The sequence below is a fragment of the Oscarella lobularis genome, chromosome 14 (assembly GCF_947507565.1).
Source record: "Oscarella lobularis chromosome 14, ooOscLobu1.1, whole genome shotgun sequence".
Lineage (NCBI taxonomy): Eukaryota > Metazoa > Porifera > Homoscleromorpha > Homosclerophorida > Oscarellidae > Oscarella > Oscarella lobularis.
In genome coordinates, this window is record NC_089188.1 from 1,777,174 (window position 1) to 1,786,361 (window position 9,188).

The 9,188-nt window shown below is 48.1% G+C and overlaps 3 protein-coding genes across 3 annotated transcripts; 2 read left to right on the forward strand and 1 right to left on the reverse strand.

Annotated features, from left to right (window-relative positions):
* The first annotated feature begins 429 nt into the window (after window positions 1-429).
* LOC136195537 (DCN1-like protein 1) lies at window positions 430-1,744 on the forward strand. Its single transcript, XM_065984876.1, has 7 exons — window positions 430-449; window positions 509-722; window positions 778-946; window positions 1,005-1,135; window positions 1,200-1,282; window positions 1,338-1,434; window positions 1,494-1,744. Exons 1-7 carry the CDS (start codon window positions 447-449, stop codon window positions 1,577-1,579), a joined length of 783 nt encoding a protein of 260 aa, XP_065840948.1. The 5' UTR covers window positions 430-446; the 3' UTR covers window positions 1,580-1,744.
* LOC136195536 (uncharacterized) lies at window positions 1,599-4,846 on the reverse strand. The gene is made up of 9 exons (XM_065984875.1): window positions 3,956-4,846; window positions 3,441-3,907; window positions 3,223-3,378; window positions 2,968-3,065; window positions 2,862-2,909; window positions 2,666-2,806; window positions 2,251-2,613; window positions 1,969-2,075; window positions 1,599-1,898 (listed from the first exon to the last, which is right to left on the reverse strand). The coding sequence occupies exons 2-9, from the start codon at window positions 3,708-3,710 to the stop codon at window positions 1,759-1,761; spliced, it is 1,323 nt and encodes a 440-aa protein (XP_065840947.1). The 5' UTR covers window positions 3,711-3,907; window positions 3,956-4,846; the 3' UTR covers window positions 1,599-1,758.
* A 298-nt stretch (window positions 4,847-5,144) lies between these two features.
* LOC136195535 (cullin-3-like) lies at window positions 5,145-9,145 on the forward strand. The gene is made up of 26 exons (XM_065984874.1): window positions 5,145-5,319; window positions 5,384-5,493; window positions 5,557-5,644; window positions 5,712-5,825; window positions 5,880-5,951; window positions 6,004-6,092; window positions 6,150-6,273; window positions 6,327-6,380; window positions 6,434-6,511; window positions 6,571-6,618; window positions 6,678-6,887; window positions 6,945-7,031; window positions 7,086-7,175; window positions 7,235-7,303; window positions 7,356-7,457; window positions 7,508-7,615; window positions 7,670-7,794; window positions 7,848-7,899; window positions 7,967-8,017; window positions 8,065-8,181; window positions 8,235-8,352; window positions 8,413-8,481; window positions 8,546-8,617; window positions 8,685-8,755; window positions 8,809-8,915; window positions 8,974-9,145. The coding sequence occupies exons 1-26, from the start codon at window positions 5,257-5,259 to the stop codon at window positions 8,996-8,998; spliced, it is 2,313 nt and encodes a 770-aa protein (XP_065840946.1). The 5' UTR covers window positions 5,145-5,256; the 3' UTR covers window positions 8,999-9,145.
* Window positions 9,146-9,188: the final 43 nt, after the last annotated feature.

Sequence of the window (9,188 nt, forward strand, 5' to 3'; positions counted from 1 at the left end):
TCGATTGTTGACGGTCCCGGGCCTCTGTCGTCGTCGAACGGCCGGTCGATTGAGCGGCGCCACGTGCACTCGCTGGCTTCGATGCGCCCCGCCCGGTCGATTGAGCGGCGCCACGTGCACTCGCTGGCTTCGATGCGCCCCGCCCGGTCGATTGAGCGGCGCCACGTGCACTCGCTGGCTTCGATGCCCCCCGCCCTGTCGATTGGGCGGCGCCACGTGCACTCGATGTGCCGCGCCCGGTCAATTGGGCGGTGCCACGTGCCCTCGCTGGCTTGAATGCTCCGCGCTGACTTCTCTCGCTCATCGTAAAGCTAGCGAACAGGGCGAAAAGGGAACGAGAAGGGAAGTGCAATAACCTAGCGCACGTTACGGGGTGGTTCGAACGAAAAAAAACCCGGGGGTTTGCTAAGCCCTACTGTAAGACGGCCCGGATACTGAGAAGTAGCATGGTAAGAATCGCTTCTAGCGCTCTGAATGGGCAGTCAACAAAGTTGTGATTGCGCTCTAGCACAAGCTAAAGCCCTCGCAGCGAGAAAAAGTTCAGCGATTCATCGCCTTCACGAATACGAGCGAAAGAACGGCCATTCATTGCCTCTCGCAGCACGAATGGCGACTCGACATATCGACGGACAACTACTTCATCAATCCGGATCGCTACTACAAGGAAACGCGAATCACAGCGGACAAGAAAAAGCTAAACCAAACATTCGACAAATTCCGAGGCAAGTGACCACACCCACGACGAAAAACGCTCGCGAACACGTCGCATTCATTCAGACTCCGTCGAAGAGGACAAAATATTGGCGGACGGCGTCAGCAAATTTTGCGACAGTCTCGCGTTGGATCCAACGAGTCGAACCGTGCTGATTATAGCGTGGAAATTCAAGGCGGCGACCCAGTGCGAATTCACCCGAAAGGAATTCGTCGAAGGAATGGCCGATTTAGGGTGGGGTTGGTCGTGAAATGGGGAGTGGGCGTGGTTTTGAAATTACTCTTTTTCCCAGATGCGATAGTCTAGATAAGTTGAAATTCAAATTGCCCATGCTCGATGCCGAACTGCGCGACTCGCGAAAGTTTAAGGATTTTTACCAGTTCACCTTTATGTTTGCGAGAACGCCTGGCCAAAAGGGCTTAGGTTAGCGAGTCGATTCGATCCCTTCGCTGACGCGCGAGAACGCTTTGCGTCGTTTTTCCTCTAGAATTAGAAATGGCGATTGCCTATTGGAATTTAATATTGAAGGATCGATTCAAGTTTCTCGATTTGTGGTGTACGTTTCTGCAGGTGAGACGACGCGGGAGTTTCTCTTGTGCGTGCCGATTCCGATTCTCCTTATTAGGAAAATCATAAGCGTTCCATACCGAAAGACACGTGGAATCTCCTTCTGGATTTCTGCGTTATGATCAATGATGACATGTCAAACTATGACGAAGAAGGTTAGCAGCAGCGGCAGCATTGATTGCCTTTCCTCTATTTGTTTTTTTTCTGTCTCTAGGCGCCTGGCCCGTGCTCATAGACGATTTCGTTGAGTGGGCGCGTCCGAGGACTTCACTGTCAGGACGAAAGCAGACAGCTGTTTGATGGTTTGAACCTGTGTCTCTCGCTCTGCCTTTTTGCCATAGTAAAATAATGGGTCTGTACACAGACGGTATTTTCGTTAGTAAAAAAATTACGTATGCAGCAAGAAAGCAATCAGTCTAGAAAAGTAGAGTTCCTGAATATTATTAATCTTAATTGGTTGGTAGGATAGATGGGGTTTTTCATTTTCGTTTTCCTTTCTTTTTCTTCTTCTTTCCGAGCAACTTTTTCTTCTTTTTCACTGACCCTAATTTGACGATCTTTGCAAAGAGCTCGTGTTCAATGCAGTGCGTAACCGTAAGGCAAATGGGAGAAAGCGAAGCTAAGGCACAAAAAAAAGCCAGAGAGATATGAGTAAGAAGAGTACACCGCTAGAGACAAATCTTTCCGACCTTCCTTCCTAGCTTCGAGCGCGGTCAATAGTTCCCTCGCAGCAGGCTCTCCTATGAGATTTCCACAGAGATTAATCTCGCGAAGAATTGCGGAGGCTTCAATCCACCTAGGCCCAGACTGGTTACCACGACAGCTCACAGGTTCTCACACTCGCCCGTGCTAGCTCGCTTTGGTATGCTCTACTTAGCCAAGACTAACATTGTGACTGGTGAAGTCTATCATACTCCAGCAGGCTAGCCACTGTTTTAAGTAAACCGGCCATAACCTTAACTTTTTTTTACCTTCTCACTAAACGCATAGAGACGACTGGTGCGTACTTTCCTCCCTTGCCGTGAACGTCGATCCCATTGTCCTCCACGTTCATGTACTTCAGAGGCGGCAACGGCGGCGACGGGACGAGGTATCCGTTCAAATCGCCGTAGTCCAATTTTCCCATGTCTTCTTTTTCTTCCATCAGCTTCGCCTGAAGGGGCCCGAGCGCCGCTCTCTCCTTCCGCTTCTCGGCCTCGCGTTCGGCGAACTCTTTTAGCTGTTCCCGTCGGTTTTTCTCGTGAATCGATCGCGACTCAAGCGCTTCGATATATGGATTGATCAGCTGGATGAGTCCGTCGCACTGGAGACTATTTCCGCCCAGAGACAGCTCACTACAAAGGACGAAGAGTCGCTTAGAGTACACCTAGTACATCCCCAGCTTACCTTATCCCCGAAGTTAGTATGGCTTGTCCCAACTTCTCGCCCACAGCTGGCGTCAGACCGCAAAAATCCATGCTCAAATACTGGAGAACGTAATTGCCAGCGATACCGTCGCACATGACGAGGCAACCTTCGTCTCCGAACCTGATTATTAACCACAGTAGCGCAGACAGAAAAACAGCGTCCAAGGGGGTCCTACCTGTTGTGACTGACATTTAGACGAACTAAAGACCCCAAGCGTATGCTCCTTTTCCGCGAAGTAAAACGCATAATTTCACAAAAAGCATCGCGTATTTTTCACTAACCGGATTATTCGTTTCAAACCGAAAGCAGTCAGCGACGTGCTGAGAAACGTCAGAAGCTCCAGATTCCGTCTACCCGCATCGGTTTCCATGCACAAAGCCTAAGCAGAAACGTACATCAAACAGGAAGTCATTTGCGGTCTAAATCTATAATGCCCTAATGAATTGTTGATTAGTCTACTTTTAGCCATATAAGGCACGGAAGTCCAGTGTAAATAGGCTGTAACAGTAGGTCAATGTTTGCATGAAGAGACTTACTAAATTAGTCGCGTCCATGTCGGTGACGCGGACACCCCAAACGCACAGCTCCTTGACGTAATCGTAATAGATCTCCTGCACGGCTTTCAGCCAGTCTGCAAAGACGACTGGAGGATAAACGGATTGGGAAAATCTTGAGGCCGGCTCGAGAGTAAACTAAAAAGCGATCGAGCCAGAATTTACTACGTACGCCTTCCCCTTTTCGCTGCTCGTCTCACTTTTGTAACTGCTTTGTCTTCTTCTGCCTTTTCCTTGCAATTGGCCATGATTTCCGCTACGGGTGTCGAATTTCTTTCCTTGCATATACGCACGTAGGCTTTGTGAAATTGTTGCGTTGCTTCGCCCGGCGATCGAATCTTTTTTGCGCCCAGAAGTGGCTTGGTTTTCTTTCCCTTCTTCTTTCCTTTGCCTTTTTTGCCTTTTTTGCCTTTTCCCTTCTTTCTGCCGGCGATCTTGCCGCCTTTAGCCTTTTTACGAATTGCTGGCATGTTTAGGATGCGTCGGAATTCACAGCGAAGAGCCGTGCATGACAATCGCGGGGTTTGTGTAGACCGTTGCCAAGGAAAAGGGGGCCCCGGCCAGAAGAATCAATACGTAAAGCAGAAATCAAATCAAAGATACAACCCCCACTGGAACGACGCAGCTGGCAGACGCAACTCGCGGAGTAGATATGATAAAACCGCTTCTATACTCAAAAGATGCTAAGGGACTAAGCGCGCGCTAAGATACCGACATGGACACGCCTTCTCGCCGATCTTTGTCCGTCTTATTTGCCGCCGTTCCGCCTCCGATCGTCGCAAACATATTCAACGGGTACACGTACGATAACACATTTCTCTCGATCGTCGAAGATACGTGATCGTACGACGCGAGAGATGGCGCCCGTCGTGCGAGACATTCGCACCCATAACACATTTCTCTCAATCGTCGAAGATACGTGATCGTACGACGCGAGAGATGGGCCCGTCGTGCGAGACATTCGCACCCTTAACACATTTCTCTCCATCGTCAAAGATACGTGATCGTACGACGCGAGAGATCCGCCCGTCGTGCGAGACATTCGCACCCATAACACATTTCTCTCGATCGTCGAGGATACGTGATCGTACGACGCGAGAATCAGACACTTTCTGCCGCCTTTGCTCTGACTATCCTGCATCGAGACGTCGGCGACGAGGCCTGCGTCTTCGATGCGGGATGACCCACTCCACTCGCGTGAGCACAGTGTGCGACGGACGATCCGGAGATGGGCCCGTCGTGCAAAACATTCGCACCCATAACACATTTCTCTCGATCGTCGAAGATACGTGATCGTACGACGCGAGAGATCCGCCCGTCGTGCGAGACATTCGCACCCATAACACATTTCTCTCGATCGACAGACTCTCTTGCTGCGCGCGAGAATCGTAGCGATTGCACGCGGACAGCCAGAGACGCCTGCACTCTTTCCACTGTCTATCGGTACGGATTCGGAGCAGCGTCAGTATTACCACTGATCAAGACTGCTCGCGATCGGTACTGATACTCGGGTCAAATCGGATATCATTAATCGGTATTTCCATTTCCAGAGAGTAGTACCCCCTTACTATATGCCAAAAAAACGGGGTTTTGTCCTTAATGACTTCGACGCTACGGCGTGTAGGTCACTCGCTCGATAATACAATTGCCATCTTCAAAATCGCGTTTTCTGCATAGCAACAGTACATGGAAAAATTTTCGCCGCCCACCGGAAACGATTAATTTAATTACACCGCCGTTTTCGTCGAATAAACGAACCTCGATAGTCCCTTTTCAAAAAATTTTGGGAACGCCTACTATTGAGGAGCAAGTGTCTCCAAACCCGGTCCGTTGCTAGGCTCGCCTACGCAATATGTTATTGAGCGATATCGATAATGACGTCACTAATGCCAACGCACGCTTAGGCAATCCGGGAGCGCGTTGGCGAGCAGAACCCAGCCGTTTCGATCGAAATAAAAGCGAAGATCGCCTAGAACACATCGCGAAAGCGACTGCTCGACATCGAAAGCAATCATAATGTCGTCGTCGTTCGGAAAACCGAAGAAAGAACCGTCTAAAATGCGAATTCGAGCGCTGCCGGTGAGATCGCTTCCCCACGCGACGCCCCGCGAGGTCGTCGCGCCTAACCGACGCAATTTCGCAGCTGAATATGGACGAGAAGTTCATCAGCGACACGTGGAACCTTCTCAAAAGCGCGATACAGGAGATCCAGAAGAAAAACAACAGCGGACTCAGCTTCGAAGAGCTCTATAGGTAAAAAGCAGACGCGCGTTTTTTTTTCTTCGTCTCTCACACGACGGCATTGGCCACGTTCAGAAACGCCTACAACATGGTCCTCTTCAAGCAAGGACAGAAGCTCTACGATCGTTCCAAGCTTGTTGTTGAGGAACACTTGCAGGATAGGGTGGGCTTTCTCTTTTTTTTTTCATATGAAGGAAGGGGGCGTGTGAACGTGGACCCCCGTTGTCTAGGTTCGAAATACCGTGTTGGAGTCGCTCAATAATAATTTTTTGGAGACTCTCAACGCGGCGTGGAACGATCATCAGACGTCGATGGTCATGATTCGAGATATATTGATGTACATGGTGCGTGCGATGGATTGTTCTTTAATTAATATTCGAGATGGGTCGCGCGACTAGGATCGGGTTTTCGTTGCTCAAGCCAAATTGGTCAACGTCTACGACATGGGTCTCGCAACCTTTCGCGAATCGGTGCGTGTTCTTTCATGAGTACATTGGAATTCTTTTAATTGCGTAATGACAGGTGGTGCGGCACGGGCCTATTAGAGAACGTCTAACGGCGACTTTGCTCGATGCCGTGGCTAGGGAACGACGCGGGGAGGTGGCTGACAAGTAAAGAACTTAGATGCAATGGGTTGATCTTTGACTGTTTTTTTTTGTTTTTTCTAGAGGCGCTGTTAAGACGGCCTGTCAGATGTTGATGATGTTGAGCGGAAATCCTGCTAATCCTAAGGAAGTCTATGAAGAGGAGTTTGAAAGGCCGTTTTTAGAAGAAACGGCCGAATTCTACAAGGTTTGGCCAATCTATTTGATGAGGATTCGTTTTTACGTTCTTTCGTTTGCCAGGTTGAAAGTCAGAATCTTTTGACAGAAAACAGTGCTTCAGTCTACATCCGAAAGGTACAGATCACTGCGACGGTGCCGCACGTCTCTCGAATGGGGAGTTTACCTAGGTGGATGCACGAGTGAGAGAAGAGAGAGAAAGAGCCACGCATTACTTGGATCCTTCCACAGACGGTCCAGTAACTAAAGTACGTCGTCAAATTAAAAACGAAAGGGGGGCTCTATAAGGACGCTCCTTTTTCGATAGGTTTTAGAAAAGGAGCTGATCAGTGCTCACATGCGTACAATCGTAGAGGTACTACCCGCGTGTTCTTACCCGAGTTTGCGACTCTCTTATGTTCCTACGCCGCGAAGATGGAAAACTCCGGTGTCGTTTTCATGCTGAAGAACGAACGCATCAGCGATTTATCCTGCATGTTTAAACTGTTCGGTCGCGTCGAGAGTGGTCACCAAGTGATGGTCGGCTGCATGAGCAAGCACCTACGAGAACTCGGCACAGCGCTGGTGAAGGAGGACGAAGGCGAAGCGTCGTCGGGAGGAAAGAATGCTATCACTTTCGTGCAGGTAGTAGACAGGTATAGGTTCTAACGAATAGCTGCTGCACTGCGTTTATTGTGTTAGAGTTTATTGGATTTGAGAGAGCAATATGGGAGATTTCTCTCTGAGGCCTTTCAGTCGGACAAGCTGTTTGCGCGTACCGTTGGTTCGGTGAGTCGATTATCTACCGGTCGGCGAGATATATTGATGGGGTGGAATTTGTAGGATTTTGAATATTTCATCAATATAAATTTGAAGTCGCCGGAGTACTTGTCTTTGTTTGTGGATGACAAGCTGAAGAAGGGGACCAAGGGGGTAAGAAGAAGAAGAAGCGATTTGATTGGTACCGTTTGACGTCACTGATTGCAATTCAGATGACAGAACAGGAGATTGAAAATGTGCTCGACAGATGCATGATTCTTTTCAGGTACCTTCAGGAAAAAGTAAGAAGAGAAGATAGGATAGGACGCTAGGCAGAACCAGCCTTTGCTCTAGGACGTATTTGAACGATACTACAAGCAGCACTTGGCCAAGAGACTTCTTTTCAACAAAAGCGCTTCCGACGACACCGAGAAGAATATGATATCGAAACTGAAAGTGAGAAAAAGTTCATTCTTGAGTTTTCTTCTTCAGACGGCCTGTCGTAGACGGAATGCGGATGTCAATTCACGACGAAATTGGAGGGCATGTTCAAAGACATGGTCCTTTCGAATTCGACAATGGACGAGTTTCGAAGTCATCTACAAAAAACCGGGGTCAGTACAAGCGTATAGAGAACTTTGCGCGTCATGCGAGAGCACTTCGTTCAGAACAATCTGGGCGGCGTCGATCTCAGCGTTCGCGTATTGACGACGGGTTGCTGGCCCGTTCACGCGCCGCCCGTCAACTGCAACATCCCAACGCAAGCTTTGCGTGCTTTTGAGAGCTTCAAGCGGTAGTTGATTTCTTTTTTTGCCTATGTCGTGTGTTTTTTTGACGAGTCACTAGGTTCTACATCAATGCTCACACTGGACGACAACTTACTTTGCAGTCACACATGGTAGCTATTCGCTCGCGAAGCGGGCGAGAGAAATAAAACGTTTTTTTTTTCTTCTTGTGTGCCATAGGGATTTGCTGATCTGCATGCTCAATTCTATCCTTCTTCTGTTAGAGAACCGGTAAGAATGGCCAAGAGTTTGCCTTTGTCTAGGAATAGAATTCGCAGGCCAACGAGGGCGCGTCGGCTGGATCGTCAGGCATCAAGAAACACATTCTTCAAGTGACGTCTTTTCAAATGTGCGTACTCATGTTGTTCAATAAGCGAGACGCGTGGAGTTTTGAGGTAACGGGCCTATCGCTCGACTGACTTGTGATGGAGTCACTTTCGCTGCGTAGGAACTTCAACAGGAGACGATGATTCCCGAACGGGATCTCACTCGATCGCTTCAGTCATTGGCGTGCGGTAAAGCATCTCAAAGAATTCTAGTGAAAGAGCCCAAGTCGAGGGAAATAGGTACTGCGTGCGCGTTTTTTTTTCACTCTGGTATCTTCCTAAGAAGCGGTATCGTCGTAGTTCGGACTCACGTTTTCCAAGTCAATGATGAATTTCAGTCGAAGTTATATAGAGTTAAAATTCAAGCGGGTGTGCCAGTAGATATTTGTGCGCGCGATTTTGTCTGTATATATATGCGTCTTCTCTTTTTTAGTCGCTGTTAGAGGAGAATCTGAACCCGAGAGGAAAGAAACGCGGCAAAAAGTGGATGAAGACAGGAAGCATGAATATCCTCTTCATCATTTTTCCATACCTGATGATTATTATTTATTATTTTCTTGACTGCTTTTATAAGATCGAGGCGTGCATCGTGAGAATAATGAAAGCTCGTAAGCAGGCTCAGCACAATGACCTGATTACCCAGGTAAAGAAAACGAGCTATAGCCTAATGCAAAACTACTTTTTTTTCATTTGCAGTGCATTCAGCAACTGAAGGCTCGCTTTTTGCCTAATCCTGTTGTTATAAAAAAGCGAATTGAGTCTCTCATTGAGCGAGAGTACCTAGCTCGTAGTCAAGAAGACAGGTATTGTTTTTTCGTCACGTTGCTTTCCTCTTCTAAAGGACGGCTTCTTCTTGCGTAGGAAAATTTACACTTACGTTGCGTGATAGGAAGATTTAGCAGTTTGACTTAACTAAGTAGACATATTGTTTAATTACGCTGCTTGGGAATGGACTCTGATACAATACGTTGCTTAGTCTTCAGCGTTGACTAATTATGCAGGAGTGTAACACAAATGGAAGCAATTTAATTCAGTCAACGTCTCATCTATTCTAGGGAGATTAATCAATTAATAGT

Excerpts from the sequence above, each read along its gene's own strand:
- LOC136195537 (XM_065984876.1), top strand. Across the intron at positions 947-1,004 it reads GAAGGAATGGCCGATTTAGG|ATGCGATAGTCTAGATAAGT; the intron begins GTGGGGTTGGTC and ends TCTTTTTCCCAG. Across the intron at positions 1,435-1,493 it reads GTCAAACTATGACGAAGAAG|GCGCCTGGCCCGTGCTCATA; the intron begins GTTAGCAGCAGC and ends TTCTGTCTCTAG.
- LOC136195536 (XM_065984875.1), bottom strand. The coding sequence starts at position 3,710 with ATGCCAGCAATTCGTAAAAAGGCTAAAGGCGGCAAGATCGCCGGCAGA. Across the intron at positions 3,066-3,222 it reads ACATGGACGCGACTAATTTA|GCTTTGTGCATGGAAACCGA; the intron begins GTAAGTCTCTTC and ends GTTTCTGCTTAG. Across the intron at positions 2,076-2,250 it reads TCTATGCGTTTAGTGAGAAG|GTGGATTGAAGCCTCCGCAA; the intron begins GTAAAAAAAAGT and ends GTCTGGGCCTAG.
- LOC136195535 (XM_065984874.1), top strand. The coding sequence starts at position 5,257 with ATGTCGTCGTCGTTCGGAAAACCGAAGAAAGAACCGTCTAAAATGCGA. Across the intron at positions 7,458-7,507 it reads ATATGATATCGAAACTGAAA|ACGGAATGCGGATGTCAATT; the intron begins GTGAGAAAAAGT and ends GGCCTGTCGTAG. Across the intron at positions 8,756-8,808 it reads ACAATGACCTGATTACCCAG|TGCATTCAGCAACTGAAGGC; the intron begins GTAAAGAAAACG and ends TTTCATTTGCAG.